At 40.1% G+C, this 24,338-nt stretch overlaps 1 protein-coding gene across 14 annotated transcripts in view; it reads right to left on the bottom strand.

The window, feature by feature from the left end:
• Positions 1–1,350: 1,350 nt before the first annotated feature.
• Positions 1,351–24,338, bottom strand: part of LOC105920159 (protocadherin alpha-C2) — a 164,343-nt gene continuing 141,355 nt past the window's right edge. For 13 of the 14 annotated variants that reach the window (XM_036127267.1, XM_036127268.1, XM_036127265.1 and 10 more), the window contains exons 2-4: positions 16,547–16,611; positions 12,247–12,332; positions 1,351–4,496 (exon numbers count right to left, since the gene is read on the bottom strand). In XM_036127267.1, the coding sequence (XP_035983160.1) occupies positions 4,183–4,496; positions 12,247–12,332; positions 16,547–16,611 (465 nt within the window). In that variant the 3' untranslated portion in view covers positions 1,351–4,182. Of the gene's footprint in view, positions 4,497–12,246; positions 12,333–16,546; positions 16,612–20,023; positions 22,886–24,338 lie in introns of those variants that run through there. The other variant, XM_036127270.1, reaches the window with a different exon arrangement.

Raw genomic sequence — 24,338 nt, 5'->3', positions numbered from 1 at the left:
AAAGAAAAATAGCAGTTTGTTTTTGCAATTGTACATTCCAACCACATTTATCTTTTGCATTTATCACATCCCTTAGGGAGCAGTGGGTAGCATTTTACAGCACCCAGGAAGCAATCTGGGGCCAAGGGTTTTGCACAGGGACCCATTGTGGCAGTCTGTGGGGATTGAATCAGGTGCCTGCAGCCTTCTCAGAACACACACACACACACACACACTGCTCTAAGCCACTAGACCACCACTCGTAGTAACACTCAAGCTATAGGAGTTTGAATATTTTGTCCTGTTTCATCATGAGATCAGCCATCAACCTAATTGGTGAAGTGCTTTCTCTGCCATTTGGCAAAGCCACGCCCTTGACCCCATTGGTACGCATCTCTAATTCAACATACCCATGTTTGGTATAGCTACATATGTTTAAATTCGGCTGTTACTATAGAAACAATTCCCCAAATAGCCGTAACCATGGAAACATTTTTTCCCTTTCCCTTACAGGGAGTAAAATGAAAATGCAGCATTTTTTTAAGCAGTTCTTTTAAGATGAACTCTTGAACCTCTTTCATCATGCTCTTCCATCTCTGAATGAAAGATGAAAGTCAAAACTGGAAAGGGGACTTATCTCACTTTATATATTTTTAGAGCAGGAGCAGTATTACTTGTCGGATGGAGCTTCAGTCAGAAGAAAAGCCTTACTCGTGATTGTTATCGTTCTTTTGTAGAAAGCAAATAGCAAATCAGTCGGGTGCCACAGTTTCAATTTACCTACAAGAAACTATGAAGCAGTATGATTTAGTAGATGACCAATTAAAAGTATTGATCATCAATCTTTCATTTCCCCCATACCTCCCAGACTGTCATGACTCATGTCTCTAATTTGATTTGCTCTTTCCTACAAACTTAGCTGCTGAGACCCCATAAATCTATTTAGCCACTCAATTAAATTATCGCACGTCTGGAAGCTTCGTTTGCTTATGGGACTGTTTGGACCATCTGCGACAAGGCTTGCAGAAAGGAAGGGCCGAGCTGCGCAGATTGTTGTGTGCGTCTTTCATCTCTGCATGGTGTGATCCTTTCCGACTGCTTGTTAGTCCACAAACAGAAGTGTGACATTAGCGTGTGCGGTACAAGAGTGCTTGTCAGCCTTGCATCCTTTAGCTAATCCATTTTTCCCCTCACAAGCCTGGACCAAAACAGAGAAAAAAAAGAATTTCTTCTTGAAGTATTTAGAATGTTTAAAATTGGCCTTCAATGCATCATATCTAAATTCAATAATAGCCTATTATTCCTATGAGCTGCTCTCATAGGTAGGTGTGCAAAAAACAGAGCCATAACACACAAACATTAGCCCAAATATACGCATCAGAAAGAAAATTTTATTTGTGATTTTTAAACCAAACACATTACCACTGTTTCCATTTAGGTAAAATAAAAAGCTTGAAAACTAAATGAAATAAATGAAATCCACTACTTTTCACTGTTACAGTTGATGAGAAGGTGTACAAAAAAGGTTTTACAACATATCTCCGCTAGTCCAATCAGGACAGCGCATGGCCACCATAGTTCACCACCATACATCGGGAAAGAATGACAGCATGAACACTCACTAAACACAGGAATACACTAACATATACCCTTTTTTTTGTTTGCTTTTAATTGTTTTTTCACTGGATTTTTTTTCTTTCATTTTTGTTTATTATAATGATAGTGAAAGGGAAGTGATAGCTCTTCATATAATCATACATATTTCAGTTACAATAATACAGAGTTAAATTGTCATGTCAAAGCCAGAGACAGAGTGATAGTTTTTTTTTCTTTCGCTTTTTTAAAACTTTTTTTCCTTGCTTTGCTTGTGTTCAAACGCAAAACCACTGTAGGAAAAAGAGAGAAAAATAAACTTGCAATCGAAAGGTATCACACTATATCATTTACAAATACCTAAAGAGGGTTAGTGGATGCCATAAAACATCTGTGGAGGGTGAACATTGTGGTACATAGATGCTTGGCAGCGACAGCAGTACATACAGATATTTCCTGTGCGAAGAATGAAGAAAAAATAATAATGATACAAAAGAATAAAATCAGAGCAATCTATCTATATATATATTTCTCTATATAGTGTTTGTTTCCGTAGAGCAGTACATGCAGCAGCCACTTAATGGAGTGACGTCATACTGATCCGCAAAACTTTTGGGACGTGGCAACAAGTTACAGGCAACGGGAGGGTAACCAACAGAAGCAGGTCTTGAGGCACGTGCGTGCCCCTTTTCAAAAACCGTCTGCGAGAAGAGTTGGTGGGATAAAGCTCAGGGAATAAATCCCCATGTGCCCAATATTTCTCAAGTTTCAGTAACTACTGTTCAGACAATCTGAAAAGTCTACGCTACATTTACAGCGTACATAGAAGCTAGTATGTGACCTAATGTTCCTAAACAATCAAGTTGGTGAATCCATTTTTTTTTTCTAAATCACTCCTCACTCTATCCCATTTCTTTACAGTCCCTGTAATCAGCCCTATCCCACCATGCCTCCTCTCATGATTATCTACAAACAGGAAATGAACCACATACTGTAGTATACACAAGTTAAAAGCACTGAACCATTTTGCACTTGAGAAGCATCTGACAAGGGTTCAGGGTGCAGAGCCCTGTTTGGTTCTCCCTGGGCCTCGTCCACATTACTCCATGCTGTTCTCAGCACACCACAATGTTCAGAGCAGGCCATCAGAGCAGGGGGTCGAGTGGGTGTCTGAGGATAAAGGTGAGGTGAGCATGTAAAGCATAAAGCAATTAAAGCTATGAAGAAGAGGAAGAAAAAAAAACTAAAACACCAGAACAGGAATTATTGAATCTCTTAAAAGAACAAAAAGAAGACATTTCACAAGTTTTACATGAGAGGCTGTCAGCAGGATGGGTAACGAGCAAATAAAAAGTGATTTCAATAAATTTTGGTTTTGTGGCGGCCGGGAACAAATACAAGCAGGAGATCATCTGTAAACTCAAGGTGTCAGGTAAGGATTGGTTGCTACCAAACATTCAAAGCAGAAAGCATTCAGCTGCTGCTGCAAAAAGGAGGAGAAGAAGAGGTGATATCAAAATTTCTCCAAATACTCTGTAAGGTATCTTCAGAGTCCACTATATAAAGCCACCTCAGCTGCACTCAACCCTCTGTGATGGTCCGGAGAACGTGAACCGTCTCCCCATCTTTTCTCCATCCTTCCAGGGGTCTCTTGACTCCTCAGTTGGGGCTCTTGCAGAAGATAAAGCTCATTGTTTCTCCTCAAAGCAAATATAGAGCAATTGCAAATGGTTCTGCTTCCATCCTGAGAGAGTTGATGTACATCTGCACCCTAAAGAAGTGACTGTGCAGGGCGAGGAACTTGCAGTGTCCAGTTTTAAGCCAGTCTTTTCTCTCATATTTTCCCTCACCCACCTCTTGCTAGGCCTCAGGTGCTTCCTGTGTCCATTGTCTCATGGGTAATAAGACGCTGTTTGCATGTTTGAATGCGTTAGTGTGTGCGCATGTGGCTTCATTGAGATTCCAGGGAACACTGTTGGTAATTACCAGTGAATTTGCAGCAGTGTCAGTTTAGCCTTTAGTTTCAGTGACTCTTGTTTGTGCTATTTACAAGTAGAGTGTGTCCAGCTCCAGACTGCATGCATCTGTGTCAATCTTCTTCATGTTTCCTTTTTTTTTTTCCTTGGCTGGCACAGCTTTAGGTTGTTCTTGTTCAACGTACTGGTCTCTTCGATTAGAGAAATCTTTACACATTGTCGTTGGGGAGGGGATAAGACAGAGGTGCCAACGTGCCCAGTGGGTTAAAAGAGAAAATAAAAACAACACAAGGGTAAGACTGGGGCTTCCACTTCCAAAAGGATAATAAAAGTAGACTCAGGGTGCGTAGGCACATTGGGGCATGGAGAGAAAAAAAACCCAACAATCGTTTTCTTTTGCTGTGTCATTAATCGTATAAAAGGCAAGATAAATAATTTACATCAGTATGTAACTGAAGGTAAACTATATCTTGGTAAGGCCAAAATCATGAGACAAAAAGCTTTGAAACTTTATCAGCATTAATGGATAACAGAATAAAATTTTCTCATTTTGCCCAGTGAACTTTGGTTGGTACCTCTGTTTTAACAACCCCCTTTTCTCCGTAGCCATTTTATGCATTTTCTGCTCTCTGCTTTACTCATCGCCGTCATCCTTCCCTTTATCCTTCTTGTCTTTCTTCTCCTTTTCCTTCTTCTTCTTCTTCTTCTTCTTGGCCTCCTCTTTCTTTCCGAAGGTGATGAAGTCGCTCTTGTCGTCCTCCCCTCCCTGGTTCTGTCTGATGGAAATTATGGCCGGGGAGCCAGGAATGATAAACGCTTCTGGAGGAACCTCTCCAGGCTTCAGGTGCTGTGGGGGAGCTCCGGGACCACCCGGGCCGTAGCGAAAGTGCCAGCTGTTGCTGTCAACGCCGGCACCCATAGGTGGCGAAACCTCTCCTCCTTCACCATCTGAGAAAAACACAGAAAGATTGAGGATGAATTTCAAATCTCTCATGCAATCATAGACTTGGTGTACAGAAATTCAGAATTTTTATATTATTGAAAGAGATGTTTGTTTGCAAGTCCCTCTGTTTATGTATTTTACAAATTAAGTGAAGCCTCTTGTTACTTTAAATAAGTAACAAGCGTCTCATACCACTACATTTTTTATTTCTTCCTCTAACTGAACATTAGATAAATCTCACTGCTTTACTACATGTGCTTGTAAGAGACAATCTCAGTGGGTCATCATTTAATCAGCAGCTACAAATGAAATGGAAGTCATAGCAGGAAAAGGCGTGGCATATTCATAAAATCAAAGTCAACCCAATCTACTTCTAATTGGGTTGACTTATTAACTGATTATTCACAGTCCGCAATCGTTATCGCGAACAAACAACACATTCTGTTTGAGGAGGGAAAAGATCAAATTTCCAGAAACAGGAGAAAGATTCACTTGAGCCCAGAGCTACTGTTTCGATGAAAGGTTTACACATACCTATCTTAGGCATGAATGTCATAAACATTCTTTTTCCAAGATGGGAAGATAATAGAACATAAAACTTTAACCACAAAAACGTTCTCAAGAAGATATTTGGCTTTTCTGTGGGGACAGCTGCAAATTTTAGTCATGCTTGAAGGTATGAGTTTAAAAACAGGTACTTCTATTTTGTAAGAACCTTCTCAGTCCATGGTAGAGTGAAAATGGCTTCACTGTGAATGGTGAAATTAGCATTCCAGGATATTTAAACCCTAGTGGCTGGACACTTATTCCTGTATACCAATTTCTTTTTTTTTTTTTTTTTTCTGAGGGTGAGAGCTTTTGTCGGGTGGTTAGAATTTGCACACAATAGTGTTTCAGTAGCACTATGCTTCCAAGCACACATCTGAACTGTGAATGGATAAATCTAGATAAAATTGACCTTCTGGGGGCGAAACATAGTGTAGTGGCAGAGCAGTTACCACATAAGAAGAGGATATTAGTCCTTAATACGGCACTCCATGGTTCAGTTCCTTACATAGGTCTTTTGCTGCATGTCTTCCCCCATTTTTTTGTATGAATACAGAGAGTAAAGACCACAATATCATCAAAATAATATTCATCTTATTGTATGCTGCATAATCATTCCATCCTTGAAAAATTTCGATTCAAATGCCTGAATAAAACCCTAAATAAACATGACTGGTATGCCCACCACAAGCGAATGTAAACTTCTAACCCAGGCAGACAAAATGTAACAACCATGGCGCCATTTCTTGAAATATATTTATATTAGATCTATTAGATGGTGTTGAAAAATAAAACTTGAGGTAATTTAGTGAGATTATGTATCTTATTTTCCAAGAAGAGCATCATTGTAAAAACTATAAATACTGTAAATTTTGTTTTAGTTGTAATGATGTGCTACACGGATATGTCTTATCTGCTGAAGTATATACCAACAAAAGACTCAACAAAACAGTAAAATGTATGTATAAACAATCTGACTGAAAATAACTCAAGTGGACAAAGAGCTGTTGTATCATTATCAAGTCATTTGAAAGTTTTCAGTACTTCATCATGTTGTCTTTACACATACGGTTTGTTAAAAATGACATGCAGCCATTTTGCTTCCCTCTGCAAAGCAATGACCTACTTGCCACAGTTTCCTCACATACTCCCTTTGCTTCTCTGATTCCTTTCCTGAGCTGTTACCAAAGGGGAGATTAACTGAACGCGGCTCCATCCAACCCGAAGAAATCATGTCTGGTAAAGGACGACCGGCCTCCTGCACTACTCAGGGCAGAGAATACAAGCGTCAAAATGTTTTGGCCTGTATCCTTACCCACAGAGCATAATCTTACAAGCAGGGATTTAAAACATATTTTTTTCTGAACTTTACATTAACTTTGTGTATTGGTTTTAATATTTAAAAAAAATATAGAGTGCAAAGTGTAAATTGTTGGAATCTGCTCAAACTGATTTAATTTTAGGTCTAATGGCAATCACCTGCTGATTGCAACGTTGTGAGCAAGATCAACAGAAATAAGTGTAATTTAAACACTATATAGTCAGTTTTGCATTTAAACAGTTCCCCGTTTCACTTGTACCACTCTGCTATCTCTTCAAAATCGCTCATGGTTTTATCAACTGTGGAAATGTCTCTATGAGCAGCAGATAGCAAATTACTTTTCAAAGAAACTGAATCATTTAGACAGTGAGACAGAAACAGTCACATTCACGCTTATTTTACTATAGGAAAAGTCCTTATTTGACTCCCTTACTAGAAGTCTGAGACTGATTCTAGAAACGTAAAGCCTAAACAGATGAGGCCCAAAAGGAATAAATCAGAGCAACTAATACTAAAATACTGGCGAGGCGAAGCTCTGAAGCATCCATTTTGTTGGTTCTAAAATAATACCTGTCTAGCTCAAAGTGAGAACTTGATGAGACAGCGGTGCCTATGTGCAAACTCTCACTAATAAACTAAATTACACCCTAGAGAGTGATGAGTCATGCTGCAAGCAGACAGATGGAACAGAGTAAGGCAGGGCAGAGTAACACTGCATTGTTTTATTCTTATTCAAATAAATAACATCTGAAAAAACATTCTAAGGCATCTGCATTAAAATCTAATGCGAGTGAAATAGGGATGTGGGTATAACTAGGTGTTTCGGAATTTGTGTGCGTGATTTTACCAATAAATACTGACCATAGATTATAGATCATGTTCCATCCTTTACATTTTCCCCCCTTTTGTTTCCATCTCTCCTGATGATAATGAGATCCCCTTATCTATCAATTTTCCAAAGCAAAGCACCCTATTTTTCCTGGGACTGTGGTACCTTATTTTGCTCTCCACCCCTCCCCTTCAGTTTATCTCTTATTTCCCTGACCTTTTATCTAATCCAGCGTGAAAAGCATTGTAAGCCAACACCCCTCCCTCTGAGCAATTGATGCGACTCTTGATCATGCCAATCAGTGTTAGTGGTAACACTGATGTGATCGAGTATTAAAAGGCATGTCCATCAGCTATAACTACCAAGCACATAAAAGACACAGGCAGTTATGCATTTCATAGTTACTTCTCTCTCTGCATTTGCTGTCTGACCATTTTAACCCTGCTGCCTAAAGGGAGCCAAGGCAATCTATTGCATTACAGCTTGTGATGTTTTCTGCATGTTCCCCCTTGAATTTCATTTTTGAAGTCATCGGCCCAGCTTCTCCTTGTGTCAATGTCCCTTTACTCTCTTTGTGCCTCCAGTGGGTTTTCACAGCCACTCAAATCACCCAAGCTCCATTTTGCCACATCTACTTTATTCATCCGCTTGTCTTGCCCTACCATCAGCCGCTTGGACAGTTGCACAGAGGAGTGCAGCGCAGCGTTACATAACGTTCTGAAGAGGAGGAAGAGGGCCCAAGAAGAGCATAGATGCAGCTACAAAAAATGCGACATGGGGGGGAAAAGGGTCTCTGGGATGTGATTCCTCACAAATCAACCCTGCAGAGGGACCACACCTGTTTTGAGAGAGTATATTTTAGCCTGCTTTGGAGTGCATGACTATATTTTAAAAACAGTCTATTACACTGTTAACACATGTCATGTGTTACTTATATATATGCATTGTTGTTGCATCTTACTTCATACAACTTAGCACCTGCATAAATTACCATGTGTTCTTAAATCTGTAGAAGTGGACAAAAGATGCCGCTGATGGCAAAAATGGCGCCAGCCTGGTGCGAAGGCTTGCAAATGCATTTGCTTGTGTATAAAACCGTGCGTGTGTTTCTATTTCGGCTTCTTGTCAGTGTCATCACATCGCATTTTGTTCCCAAATAGCCCATAGCAGATGGTTGATGCAAGCTTAAAAAATATAGATGCTACTGTGAAATTCTGTGTCTAGAAAGCATGTATCTGCTTATGTACAGAATACCTCACCATTGTTGCAGTGACAAAAAAGAACCGTGTAAAGAGGAGGCTTTATTTTTTTGTGACTTTAAGGGGGAGGGAAACTGGCAAGAAATTTAAAGGCAATGGCAGCAGAGGATGGAGCAAAGCTAACAGCGAAAAGAAAATGACACAGCCAAAAATAGGAAGCAGATGGACTGAAGGGATTAAAAAAAATAGTGAAATATTCCAGATTGCTTTTATTCTCCTCTACCTCACCTTTCTGGATGAGTCAAAAAGGTTTCCAAATAACATGGGCTTTGGCTGACAGATTCTGCAGCCTTAAGTATCCACAATTCAGTTATAATATATCACTCCTCCCTTATATTTTACATGACATTTCTGAAGAGTTTAGGAAACTAAATTTAAGGCACTGTAATAAAGGAATAGTCCCAAAAACTAGATGTAAGTTCAAATGGTTAAGCCTCTCAAGGAGCACGATGCAGCAAGATTTTTATCTCAGTTTCTGCCTCTCATTAGTCTGGTTTCATCTATCACTTTGAAATCTGCCTATTGCAGTCGATGACTGTCAGCACCAGCAAAAAACGCCTTCCTCTACACTTGAGGTTATAGTGAATGTGTCACTAGGTGTGTGTAATTCTCTAGGATGATACAAAAAAAACCCTGTAAACCTGCATCCATATCTGCAATACACCACCGCCCCAGAGAAAGTAGGTCACTCTCCTGCTACTCACTCCTCTTTTCTCTTCCTCGATCAACAACTTTCACCTCCAATTTCTATTTTCTAAAGAGCACACTTTGAAATGAAGTTTAACTCTTGGTTTTCTTGTCCATTTCCTTATTTAAACGCATCACACTGTGGGTGACTGTGGGCATCACGCTGCCCACAGTCTTATCTTTCATGCAGTGCTCTTTTATTATTCAGCGTCGCATTGCCCTCCTTGAAAACCCTTTTTTTGTCCTGTACCATATGTTTGCACCCCATCCTATATACACCCACCTCTATTTCCTCTCACTCCTGCCAATATCAGGGGCCATGAATGGTTGCCACGGAAACCTCATCTTCGCGTGAAGCAGTAGGACATTGGTAGGAGTCATGGTGACAGTGCTTATGCTGATGGAGAATAATGCTAGAAGCTTTCTCTCACTCCCTATCGCCACTGTCTGGTCCTAACCACACTCCCCTAGCAACAGCCGCCTCACTCAGCCTCCTCTCTTTCTTTGCAGACTTTGTTTCAGTCAATCAGTGTGATTTGGTCACTGTTGCTCCTTCTGAAACAGTCCTTTACTTATCCAATTTTGCATAAAGTGCTCTTTATTTTAAATCTGTTTCCATGCAAGTCATCCATTCACCCACCCTTCATGTCTCTTTCAATCTCACCACAGATATTTTTCTTCTAAATATATATATTTTTAATTCAGTTCTACACAATAATTCACATGTTTAACAACATATTTGTGAACTGGAGGTACAGACAGGTTGATAAGTCATGGAGCGATGAACAGATAGAGAGGGTGACTTGAACAACAAGCCTAGTCCTGGTTTCACTAATGTGGCTCTGCTAATCTGGGCGTGGGCCGGGCACCATCTGCCACAGCAGGAGCTGCACACAAAGCCGGCAGACAAAACACTTGGACTCACAGGCGGTCAAGTAAAGGGACATGCATGTAAAGCACAAGGCTTTGAGTGCAGCTTCAAAATCAGAGGAGAGAAAACATGGGCGTTGTCAGCTGTCTGAAGCTCGCAGTGGAGAGACGGCACCCGAACAGCTCGGCACCCATCCTGAAACAATGCCTTCAAAGAAATTAGACCTTAAGGAACAGAGACTACCTGACAAACAACAGGACTTAGCTATAAATAGGACCGCCTATGACTCATATAGGTCTGGCAGGTCAAATTAAATAAATATCTCAATTTATTTTCCATTTCCCAGATATGATAAAGTGTAATCAAGCAGAATGTCAGAAAACGGCTCATTCTCTTGATCACCAGGAATTGTTTGTGTTCATATTTCTATCACTGTGAACCCAGAATACACCCTAACATTTACATTCAAGCTAACGCAGCCTTCAGCTCTTTCTATTCTTAACCTGGCCAACAATGAGATAAAGAGGGTATAGGCAGCCCTCAGGTTAAAATGGGGTTAGTGCGTGCGCAGCGTGTCGTCTCTCTAACTGCGACAGCCAGATGAGACCACCTTAAGTCCTCACAAGCTGATCTCATAGCCACTGATCTGCCCTAAGGACGTCACTGCTGTCTGCTTTGTCCTCTCCCTCCGTCTTGCTTGTCTGTTTTCGCTCTCCATTTTATCCCTCATGTTTTGAAGTGCCTGCAGGCTGTAAGTCTTCAGCCAAGGCAAGAAATCGATGGTGTAGCAGAGGAGGCTGTATGTACGTAAGTGTGGATGGGAAGAGACAATCGTTATCGTGGGCGGTTTGTCTGCATATGTAGTGCACCGCCTTGTCTCTAAAACGGCCATCCGGCCAGCTTCCTAATTATGTCAAATAATCTTCCAAACACAACCCAATGTTGCTGTCCTGGTCCAGTATAGTTGTACAGATATATATTATTTTCAATTGCATTGTCTTAATTTTTTTTTCTCTAATACTAATATTTAAGTAAGTCTTAATCCCTCTTTAACCCAAGTTTTCATTATCATTGGTAAAACTAAAACCTAAGTTATCTGTCAGAGGGTTAAAAGTGTACCAAAAAGACTATTTTTCATCACAGATATTGGTAAGGATGCTCTCTGGATGGGTCAAAAAATATTCACACTGAGTCACCTGTTCACTGGTTTCTAAAGCTAGGTGTAAAATAAATGGAACATAGGAATTTCTTAATGGCGTGTGAGCTCCCTGCGTGTTCTCCGAACAGTTTCAGGACATTTTAACCTTGGAGTTACATGGCTATTAAAGTGTTGGAAAGATGGAAGACCATTTATCCCAATCTCTTGGTATTTTTTTTTGTTGTTTTAACATTATTAGAAGAGAGTTTTTGTCAATTCTCCATGTAGTTCCAACAATTTTTCATCTTTAGCAAGGTCCATTTCAGTCAAATCATGGTGGAATGGACTTTTTTCTGAATGTGAACTAAAAAAAAAATACATCTACAAAACAAAGGATCAATAATATGTAGAGCAGTTGATTGAGGCGAACATATTTCCAATATCATACCAAATACTCTGATTTGGTTTTGGAATTTGATGGACAAATTGCTATGTGAAAAACAATCAGTCCTACCAAAAAAAGCTCTAGATAAACTATATACTAATCTTTAAAATGATTGAAACTAAAAAAATAAAGTTTTTAAAAAGACTTAAATCACTGCTTGCGACCCTTAATCTCTGACTTCTCCTGTGGGCGTGAGTAGAGCTCAAGGAACACAAGAGACCAATGTTGAACGGAGATCGAATATAATTGTGTTATTATTCTTCTGCAGTGTGTTTTCTAATGTTTCTCCTCTGTGGCTCATTGACTTATGTCTACATAAACATTTTGCTGATAATCCAATCAACTGCTCTCTGTCTCTCACTTCCTTTCTCTTTCACTGTTTTGTCACTCTTCCTGCTCCAGAGAGCAGAGATATCCATCTCCACCAAGACAGTCCTTTCCCCCCCCCACTGGCAGAGTAGCACAGGCTAGGGGCAGGTCAAGGAAATCTCACATATCATATCAAAGATATTTCATTATATCAGTTCAGTATGTTTCGGGATAAACTGCAGCTACGAGTGAAAGATTCTCTGAAACAATGTCATTGAATGTGTGCGTCTAATCAAACAAAAACATTAAAGTCTCGCTTTTAAGGTGAGAACAGATTCACAGATTCTTACCAGCAGCGCTCGATGCAGTGGGCCAGTTCTGTACCAGGACTCCCTGGGCTCCCTGCATGACTGAAGACTCTTCCATGTGCACTGAGCTAAAAAGCAAAAAGACACATCAAAACATGTTGAAAACCAGAGAGGTATTTATATATATATATATATATATATATATATATATATATATATATATATATATATATATATATATATATATATATATATATATATATATATATATATATATATATATATATATATATATCCATGCAGAGATTAAAATGGTAAAATTCTGATGCTACTTTTCTCTTAAACGCTAATGCTTATGTATACTGATGGTTGTTTTTACATTTTCACACCCAGTCTGAGTAATTTAGCGCCCTCCTTCTTCTGACCAACACGACACACTCTGCAGTGTTAAACAATCATAAACAAGATGGCTGCTGCAAACTAAAACTATGTTTGCCTTAACAATATCCATAGCGCCTGGCTCCGATAATAAGAGTTTTACTTAATCCTGTGTGTCTCAAAACAAATGAATGAATAAAAAATAAATCTGAGAAATCTTATGCATTTTGCTCTTGTATTTAAGTCACGTTTTATTAGTTTATTTAATTCAACTGAATGTGTTCTTTACTTGCATTGTAACTGCGCTTGTAAAATTTTATAGTTTTTTTTAGGGGTTTCCTTTGATAGGAACATTTTTTAAACCAATCTGTCTGTATGAGTTGATTCAATTTGACTTTGTAAAGTGCGTTGAGATGACATGTGTTATAAATTGACACTATATAAATACAATTTAATTGAACTGAATAGAATTGTTGTTTTGTTTAATGAAAAAGGGCTCTCTTAAAAAAGGATCTTGGATCTCAATGAGAACACCTGTATAAATAAAGGTTAAAACAAATCTTTGCCAAAAAGGGACGTTTTAACTGATCACTACGATCATATAAAGTCTACAATTTATTTTTTAGTGTTTTCCACAAAAAATAAAATGTACTTTCTATCAATTGTCTGAACTGGATTCGTACATGATGTATGCAGTAAGGCAAATGATTTTCCAATAATGGAGGCCATTTTGATTACTGCTTTGGGCGTTCTTATTGCTATCACAGAATCCCTATAAAATATTTAAAGAAAAAAATAATATAGTTTGTATACTTTTTAGTTAATGATAGTCATTGTTTACAGTTCAAAATAGGAAAAGTGTGGCAAGCATTTGTATTCAGCCCACCTGTGTCAATAGCTCTAGCTGCATGTATTTTAAAGCATTGTTGTAGTATTACTGTCAAATAAAAAAATATATAAAAAAAATCCCCATTGCTCAGTGTAATTGGAAATGGTAAATGGTTAATGGCTTGTAATTGTATAGCGCTTTTCGAAGTCTGACGACCCAAGACACTTTACATTACAGTCATTCACCCATTCACATACACATTCACACCCTGACGGTGATAAGGTTCATTGTAGCCACAGCTGGCCTGGCGCAGGCTGACAGAAATGAGGCAGACATACGTCGGATCCACCGGGTACTCTGACCACTGGCAGTGGGAGGAAGGTGTTCATGAACAGAATTTTTCAACCTGCCTAAGATTCTAAATTGAATTTTGGTCTGATGTTTGACTTCAGTTTGCGTTTATTTCCATGAATGAATGAATGAATGAATGAATGAATGAACGAATGAACATGCTCCAGTTCAAACATTCATTGTAGCTCAGGCTTTCTTCCTGCTGTTCTTCCATAAAGGATAGGTTTCTGATTAACACAACTAGCAGTTCTCCAGTCAACAGGTTCTCCCATTAGAGTCACTGTGGACATCTAAACTGCTTATCTCCTTGCCTACCTTTGTCAGGTCATGGGGACAGTCGTCCCCCTGAGGCTTGCAGTTGTTGCATACATTTTCTATGTTCAGCTGATGGAATGAATGGTACCCAGCAAGATGTTTAAAGCTTGGGCTATTGTTTTATCACATAAGACAACTTTAAACTTCTCCATAGCCTTATCCCTTAGCTGCCTGGTATGTTTCTCGGCCTTCATAAGGGTCCTTTCTCACTGATGTTCTTTGACAATTACCTTTTGCAATTGCTTAAATCGCACATAGATGGACTCTATCCACTAATTCAATAATTCTGAAGGCTTTTATGAGTATTCAACCCCTTGATCTCATAATCAAGGGATTGAATACTTTCACAAATACAAAAATCTGAAAAGCATGATGTGCAAGAAAACATGTATTACATTCCTTCTGGTAAACAAATATGCTCTACCCTGTGTTGGTTGAAGTTTGTGTCTATAAACTAAGCACATGTGAAAAAGTTCCAGGGGAGTGAATATTTTAACTTTCTCCTACATTCTTTTATCAAACACTCATCTGTTTTCAGCATGAATCTGATTTATGTAGTTTATGTTAGAGTAATGTTAAAATTAACCAGATACAACACATATGTGTTAAACATTTGATAAAAAACAAACAGAAATGAAATAAATCACCATCTTAACTTCATGTTATAATGTAAGATGTAAAGTCCCTTACACAATGTGTGTTTATGTCACTGGACAAATAGGTACCTACGTTGATATTTGAATGTAACCTAGGTACTTTTCAGCATAAAATGCCTGAGGGCAGAAGCCGAAAAATAAATTTAATATAGGCTTATCCAAATACATTTACTCATGAGTTTCAGCAGTAACTGTAAACAAATTTGAACAACCGTGATGATACATTAACAGATACACTAATGATAACCTGACAAGGGCATCAGAGGGCATATATTAAAATGTCCAGAATGATTTGTGTACAGATGATGCTTAGACATGTGTTTGAGCTGTCGTTCAATTCACATACGGAGTTCTCCTATAATGTGTAAGGGTCTGCACATCTTGCAGTTTAGCAATTGGACCACACTGTACACATACAGTGCATGAATGCAAACGTGCTAAATTTCAGGACATGAACATTTCTGAGGAAATGCCAGCAAATGCGTATGTGTGATTGGTTTAACTATCATGAGTACTTTTATATTAATATCATTTGCAACTGTGATGCCATGATATCAGAATCATTCTTCATTTGGTGTCCAGGGTCTTTTAGGTAAAATAATGACTGGTGTGGTTTTGCAGAAGTCTTTATGTCTGTGATAGGCCATATTTCCACCTGACTACCTGTCCTTCACACATCATTGACCATCGTGGTGTTAACTCTTCCCTCCTGACTTTCCTCCATCTGTCTATGGCAGTATACAGTTAGCCATTTCCAGGTGAATTTCCCTGCCCTCATATTTGTCATTCATGTATTACGTTTTAGGTTTATGTGATCTAAAAAAACAAGAACAACTAAACAACGTCCAATTAGTTGCATTGGTTAAAACCAACTGATTTACAAGAATAAAGACCATTTTGCATAATCTGTTAATTTATTTTGTGATTTCTAGAAACAGATTTAAAAGGAATGAGCGTTGCTTTATTTGTATTTGAATGACTGAAGCAAAGCCCCACCATTTCTTGATAAGTGGCGTCGTCACAGCGGAATAAGAATTTAAAATCTGAATCAGGTCACAGAATGAATAAACCTGCTTTGCCTGCAACCACACAAGACATTTATGTAGAAATGGCTATACTTTTTGAAGACATTTAAAAATGAGGCCCGTTAGGCAGAAGAATAGGGTATGCCATTTTCCATTTTTGTCTAAATTAAATGAGATTTGCCCTCAATGTTCTTCATTACTCTTATAAAAGGGAACATTCATGCCATCAAAAACCACACCCTGCACCCTTGTCATTTTCAATCTAAAAATGGCAGGGTTCTTATTGTAAAATAAATGATTGGTTTTACATTTATGCATGATCAATCTATCTGAATTGGAAGTTGAAGTCAGATCAAGCCTGTGTTAGCGCACTTTTGCTTAAAAACAAAAGATTGCAGAGCCTATTTACAGCACGAGACCTATTTACAGCATGAGACTCATCACGAAATTCTCATTTGTGCGCAATGATGAAACAACTCATCTACTGTGCTTAAAGAGAACTTTGTACAATATTGCTGTCACATTATTTAATATTAAAAATATTTAACATTCATTATAGGGGATAAAACAGAAATATTAAGGATTATTCAATTTATGTTATATGCCAGAAAAAAATTATGCTTATCCACTGAGGGGTTAAATTAAGTTTTGTCTCTTGATTATATTAAAGTGTTTTTAGACCAATTATGAAATTCAGCTGTATTTTTTGGATTTAATGCTTTAGGACTACAATGTAAGCAGTGAATCTGAATTACTGTGAGCAAAGAAATAGAAAATATCATGCTTACCTCTGCATTACACCACCTGCTCTCAGGGAGGCTGAGTATCTCCAGTCAGAACCAGGCGCCTTGGGCTGCAAGAGAAAATGAGAGGAATTGAGTCTTAAGTACAGGCGAAAGCCAATACCATCTCATTAATAAGTCATGGTGAGAACTTCTGATGAATGTGTGCGGCACACACACAATCAAGCAACGACAGCTTTCTCCAGCCTTTGAAGAGAGATGAGTAATGAGCAGAATATTGTAATCTTGTTGGTCCACACATCTTCTCCCATTACCACACCACCCCCTTTTTTCCATCGCTGACATTGGAAGGAAAATGACTTTGAAAGATTTTACTTCAGTACTCCAACTAGCCACGTGTTGGGTCACAGAAAAAAATAAAATGAGACATCTTGTTTGGATCATTTCATTGTGCCAAAGCCTTAAAAAAAGAGTGTTATTTTCTCTTGAGTCCGGAAGATGATTCCTGAAGAAAGGACAACAGAAATATGCAAGACCTCTCATGCTATTAAAAATGTAACAAAATGCAAAAAATCCACCTTAAAATGAATACAACCTAAACTTATGGCATTTTTATTCTGTTTTATTCGAATGTGTTACCTAACTCGACTTATTTTCCTTTCTTTGATTATTATGCTGCATGTTCCTCACCACCTTTCCTGTGCTGTTTGCTGACTCTTGTCAAATACCTGCTTATCAAACTTTGAAAGAAAGTGTAACAAATCTCACCATGGAAAGCATGCAGAACCATGTCTATCTTTTACTTCCTGCCCACCACCCTCCTGTCATTTCAGTTCAGTGAAGGTCACAGGAAGTAGGAAGGTGGGGGATGGAGGGATAAATATCTAATACATTTCCCTGAGACCGTTCTACATAGGACTAGTTTTGAAATCATAAAAAAACTATCTTTGTCAATGCATGGTATGGAATGAGTTAGAAGTAGTCTAAAATAATTCCCTTAAATTTGTAAATTGTAAAAAAAAAAAAAAAAGCTTAATCATGATGAAAGACTATGCTTGAAGAGAAGCATGTGTAAGACTGCATTTTCTCCATCCTTAACCTTCAAAGAGACAAACTGACCTGACTGAGGACACCATTTCCCCTGTTCGGCCATGCGGCTCATAAGAAACCCATTCGCAATCTCATTTCCTTTCAAATTTGACAGATGTTCACTTGGTGCTACAGCTGCATTGACTCCTATGAGTATGCGGTGAACATTCATCACACTTGAAATTCAATATTTGGTTTAATGAGAAGGGCCTGTTTTTTTTTTACCTCCTGGGGTGGTTTAAAGGAGCAGAATGTCGACAGAGAAAGAGGACACTGCAGAATGCACAGACACCAGAAACTGAAGGTGAAATGGGATTAGACAAAGACAGCTGCTTGTTCACAAAATGGGACTAAACGGCTTTGTTTGCTCTGCCGTTGCATGGAAGTGGCCAAAGGGAGACTAGTCTGCTTGGCCGTATGGTGTTAATGGGGGTAAGCGGAATCACACGAACAGGAGTATACACACATTAAAATGCGAGCATCTGGAGCATAAACATGTCTGCAGTTTACTGTACACCCAGGGGGAAACTGGAATATTAACATTTCACACAGGAAATACAAACAGAAGAGAATAAAAAAAAGAAAGAAGTGAGAGAAAATAAAACAAATGTATGCTGTTTCATCATGGGGAGGCAATAAATTAAGTAGAGAGAGAAAAAAAAGATTCCCACAAGCCTTTGAGTATTAATTTCCTTGGACTGTGTTCTATAAATTGTGTAATGAAAACACTCTGGGATTTGGCTGCCTTTTTCTTGCCATTTCTTCTGTTATCGCCTCTTCCTGAGTGAAAGTTTCTTCCATGGATACAGAGCTCACACCTCCGCCATCAACACAGTGTCCAATCACCTTTTATCCCCCGCCTCATCTGCTTCTAAGCAGCCAATCCTCACACAGAGCCAAGAAAAAACATTGCTGCTATTTAATTACACAGCAAGCCACAGACATGACTGGCATTTAATGAGGAACAGGTCAAGTGATAGCGACACAATAGCCCTAAGGCTTTCCTTATTGCTTTTACAGTGATTCTTTCTTTTCATCTATCTCCCACCTGCAGAGACAGCCCCACATTTAGGCAGGCAAGTGGTATATGTATGCAATCAATATTATATGGTTTACATTTACCATAAATGATACAAACTATCCATACTCTTGATTCAACCATGGAATTTTATGCTAAAAAATGCAGTGCAACCTATAACAAACAAAACCTGACAGTATATTTTTACCTTCTTCCTCAATACCTGAAGTATTTTTGCTTTTCAGTAAAAGAGTTGTTTGACAAGAAGAGAATATTTGGTGCTGTGGGAGTGGTGGCATTACCTGACTCCGCCAGATAGATTTGCTCCGCATATCCATCTGGAAACCTTCCGTTGAAGTAATTTTGGGAAGGGGCGAAAATACTGGTTAGCTGATTGGCCTATGTTGGTGATAGACGGGCCAAATGAACCAATCAGATTCGTCGTCGCTCGTAACAGAGCGACGACGAAAACACAACCACAAGCCAAGCTACTCTTGCTGCTGCAGGTAAAGGCTCGTTAGCTCAGCAGAGAAATACTCTGTAATTCCGATAAAACTTGCTCGATAGCCACGCTAACGCTAGTTTCATCGGCTGAAGCCGCCATGTTGTTTAGACTGAACTGACGCGCTTCCCGTTGCGTCACACCTCAACCCGCCTCAAAGCCAACGCTGATTGGACGTTCGTTTGGTGAACGGCTCCAAATTTTCTTCAACGGAGAGTATCCAGACTGATCTGCGAGTGAAACCTTGAAAGCTCGCGAGATCAGGATGGTCTCACGAGGCTAGTGGTGGCACTGGTAGCCGCCAAAGCTGCTCGATTTCCCAGACCTTACAGAGAGATAACATCCAATGTCCACTTTCATATTGTGGCATCCATCTCACTTTGGTGTGACATAGGCTCAAAGGTCAATCAGCCTCTATCTGACTAAAATGTGTAAAATAAGTCAAATTGTGCAGCACAGAGTTAGTTTTTTCTGTTACATTCTATTGGCTGTGCTTAAAATGCACACATAAAACATATTGCCACGGGAGACAATACAACTGCTAGGAACTGTGTGGAAAAACACATAGTATGTTTTATCAGATCTAGCATATCGATGTCTACCTTTCAACTAAAATAACCAAACAATCCTGAGAAGCTGTCTGACATACCTGACATTAGATATAACCAACATAACAGCTAAGCTAAAATATCCCATAAATAGAATAAAGTAATGTGCTTTCAGCCTTATTGTCAAATATGAGTTATTTTTAGAAAACACAAAGGATAAAACAATTAAATTGCTCAAATACAACTAAATCCAAAAACTCACAAAGAAGTCATCAGTGGCTTCAAAGACTCCAGAATAAATGCACATTGACATGTCCTAGTTAAGCACATCTAAAATAACACTAAGACCACACCAGAAAACACACCTGCATGGAAGTTGCATCTGGCATACTGAGTCGCCGCACAAATATCTGGCTCTGTCCGCTGTGGCTGGTGACATAGCCCGAGCCCCAGGTGCCACTGTGAGGCCTTCCCGTGTTGTAGAACATGAAAGTGTCACTTCCTGACGTGGCAGTCAAGCACGTCTTATAGCAGTATGTTTTGGTCAAGGACCCATTCCCTCTCACTTCAATATAATGCGGCTCTACTTTGAGGTCACGGCGCAGGGCCACATTGATGTTTTGCTGTGCTCCTCCACCTCCACCTCCACCTCCTCCAGCCCCACCTGCAGCCCTTGCTCCACCACCAGCTGCCGAGGTGCCACCCTCCGGCATGTTCTTCTGGGATACGCAACATGGGGAGCAGGAACCAGTCTGGCTACAGTAGGCATGGCATCTCACAATGGCAAGTACAAAGACAGTGACTAGAAATACAAAGGTTGTGGCACACAGGGCTATGATGAGGTAGAGCGTGACGGGGGAAAACATTAGTGGGCTGTCAGGCCTGACAATCTGTTTCGGGTCAGGGGTAAACTTCGGAGGAAGGTCCATCACATGCACATGGATAGTGGTGGTTGAGGAGAGCGGCGGTATGCCGTGGTCTCGAACCAGGACATTCAGAACAAAGGCGGTGGAGTTGTCTTCAATGACTCGCCTGGTGGTGCGGATCTCACCTGTGTACTCATGTACCTTAAAAAGGTCAAGGTCTTTGTTGGTCTGTTCCAGGGCATAAAACAGCCAGGCATTCTGTCCTGCATCACCATCCCATGCTGTCACCTTGCTAACCAAAAGGCCGGCTTCAGCATTTTTCATTAGTGTCCCATTGGCGGGTGGATAAGCAATCCTGGGAACATGATCATTCTGATCCATAATGTAAACATATACCGTTGCCACACGGCTGAGGGGAGGCACGCCGTTATCCTGGGCTTTAATCTGAAAGTGAAACTCTCGAAGCTTTTCAAAGTCAAAGGCCCGTAGGGCATAGGCCTCACCCGTGTCAGGTTTGATGCTAACGTAGCTGGCTACAGGTATCCCATGATTGTTGTCATTGAGGACAGTGTAGGTGATGCGTGCATTTTCTGAATCGTCAGCGTCCGTGGCCTTAACAACGCAGAGAGATGCACCTGGAGCGTTGTTCTCTGTAATATAGACAGTGTATGAAGTCTGCTCAAAACGAGGTGGGTTATCATTAACATCTGCAACATCTACCCTGAAGCTCATTTGAGATGATAGAGGTGGTGTGCCCTCATCCACAGCACTGACTGTAACATTGTATGATGAGATGGTTTCCCGGTCCAGAAAAGCAGATGTGACAATTGTATAGTGGTTTCTGAAGGACTTGATCTTAAAAGGCAAGTGGGGCATGATCTCCAGGGACACCTGTTTGTTTTGTCCAGAATCCCGATCGTTCAGACTAATCAATGCCACCACTGTGTCTGCCCGTGCATCCTCACGCACAGGGCTGGAAAGTGAAGACAATATAATCTCAGGAATGTTATCGTTGACGTCCAACACTTCTACAACTACTTTACAGTGTCCTGCCACAGGGGCTGGACCTTTGTCCATTGCTTGTATATACATTTCATAGGAGTTAGTCTCCTCATAGTCTATGTTATTCTTTACCCTAATCTCCCCTGTGTTTGTGTCCATAGAAAACACCTGTCGAACTCTTTCAGGTGTGTAACTACTAAAGGAGTAAAAAACTTCTCCGTTTGAGCCCTCATCCGGGTCTGTTGCGTTTAACCTAATCACAAGTGCCCCATTTGGAGAGTTTTCAGGCACTTTAACTTTATACATTGAACTATTAAACTTAGGCCCATTGTCATTGGCATCAAGGATTCGGACATTGATTTTGGCCGTGCCAGTTCGCTGTGGAGTGCCTCCATCTATTGCTGTCAGAATAAGTTGATGAGAGGGCATCTGCTCCCGGTCAAAGGGCTTTTTGAGAATTAACTCAATTTCCTTATTATTGGAGGAGGGTTTAATGGAGTCCAAAGTCAGGTGGTCGTTTGGAGTCAGTCGGTACTGTTTCACAGAGTTGGACCCCTCATCTGCATCTTGTGCTCCCTCAATGTTAAACCGTGACCCAGTGAGGGCAGACTCCGACACCTCAAGCTGGTATTCATCTCTAGGGAACTGGGGTTCGTTGTCATTCACGTCCAAAATCTCCACCTCCACGTTGTGCGCGTCCGGCGGGTTCTCCAGCACCACCTCCAGGTTATGTGAACAGGTGACGCGGGATTCGCAAACTGTTTCCCGGTCAATGCGGTCACTCACCACCAGCTTTCCGGTTTTGTGGTTTATAGTGAAGTATCTCCGTGCACTGTCCGATGTGATTTTGATGCGTCGAGTGGAAAGTTTACTCAGATCCAGACCCAAATCCTTGACAATGTCACCGACCGGTGCCCCGTTCTCCAGCTCCTCCGGAATGGAGTATCGGATTTTTGCATTTATAAGGCCACTGAACAAGAACACCAACACACAAAAATCACAAAATATATTCTCCATTGCTCTGTAACAGCATCGTGCCGACCCAGCCATCGCAGGCGGGCAGAATTTACATACGGTTCGGAGAAATCTTTCCGCCTTTTCAGCTTGCTGCGGGTCCCCACCCGCCGCATTAAAAACAGAGTCCGTGCATAACTCCGATGGTGCGCCGTGAACGCCGCATCCTCGCTGATGCTTGCATGAGGCAAAGGTTTTCCACTGCGTCCATGTTTCCCTGTAATGCTGGCTGGTGTTTTGAATTGCTCTATCTCTCCTGCGAGGTTGCCTCCTTTCCTCAGATACCGCTATTGGTCTCTCTCTCTCTCGCTCTCTATTTCTCTCTGCCTGTATGTGGTGATGCTGTCGGTGGGCAAAGAGGGAGGGAGAGCCACTCGCTCTCACGGTGCTGGCTGCATCTCAGCACCTCCGATCAAACAGCATATAAAAAAACCCTAAATGCTTACATTGATCGATTTCTTCATCTCATTCCATGTAATTAAGAATCCAAATGCAACATAAAGCCGCGATTTGCGAGCGCACAATGTCATATCTTTAAAGGAGAAAAAAAAACAGTTTTCTGTCTTTTCTTGTCAGCGCCACCGCCCTTTTTTGTGCTGAGGAAAACTGATTTATGAGCCACCATCACCAGACTCCCTTGCTGAGGCTAATCAACAACAAGGCAAGCAGAGCAACAAATCCAAACGTCCTTCTAAATACAAGAAAAAAAATATACGAGCCTATAAGCGTGAAATCGCACCTTAATGACTGGCGTGCGTCCGAGTCTCTCCATGATGTAATTGCTTCCCAGCTCTAAATTTCTGCTAACAACAGTCACGAGGAGGTGACATTTTCCCAAAAAACCCGTAAAACGTGTATCCTCCTCCTATTTTTTTTCTATTAGAAAGCATATTCACCAAGTTGGGACAAATAACTTTTTCTATAACATGCGATCTGTATGCTCTACTCTTATGTAATCACCACTAAAAGCAGAAGATTATCTGCTCAACAACTACTGTAAACAAAAAATGTTTGGAGCTATAACCAAGTCACAGACAACATGCTCCAGATGTGACCCATTACACATCTGGCACAACGCCACAGCTGTCCTGACAGACAATAGACACACATTCCACATGCTGACATGTTAAAGTATGCAAACAAAGACTACTGTATTGCACAAAAGATTTGCAAACACTATGGTTTCCTCATTCAGTATTAGGTCAAACTGAAAGACAGGAACGTGTGACTTGATATCAGGCCTGGCTGTTGTGGAAGTGCCACTGGCAGCAATAGAGGGACTTTTTTAGTAGGTTTTTGTTACAATTAGCTAATAGTGGGGTAAACAAGACTTAATTAATTGTGATGCAGGGCTAATAAGCAGCAACGGTGGAAGAGATGAGTTGTTTAATCATTATTATTATTATTATTATTATTATTATTATTATTATTATTATTATTATTATTATTATTATTATTATTATTATTCATAATTTTAGAATTATTATTATCACACTGATCTTCATCATCAGGAACTTTAGAAAATATCGTGGAAAACTTCAAGAGCTCCCAGCGGGAACAACACTTCTTGAATTTTTTATTTTTAAACTTCTTTAATTTCTCTTCGACAGACGGGCGACCTGTACAGGGTGTACCCCGCCTCTCGCCCAGTGAACACTGGAGATAGGCACCAGCAACCCCCGCGACCCCATGAGCGATTAAGCGGGTCAGAAAATGGATGGATGGATGTCTAATTTCTGCCTTGGAATTTTTAACTTCAAAGTAAGCATGTGCCACATATTTACAGTATCCATGAAGT

The sequence above is a fragment of the Fundulus heteroclitus genome, chromosome 23, assembly GCF_011125445.2.
Source record: "Fundulus heteroclitus isolate FHET01 chromosome 23, MU-UCD_Fhet_4.1, whole genome shotgun sequence".
Classification (NCBI taxonomy): Eukaryota; Metazoa; Chordata; class Actinopteri; order Cyprinodontiformes; family Fundulidae; genus Fundulus; species Fundulus heteroclitus.
The sequence above is the reverse complement of the archived record's forward strand: the minus strand, read 5'-3'. Positions and strand labels throughout refer to the sequence as shown.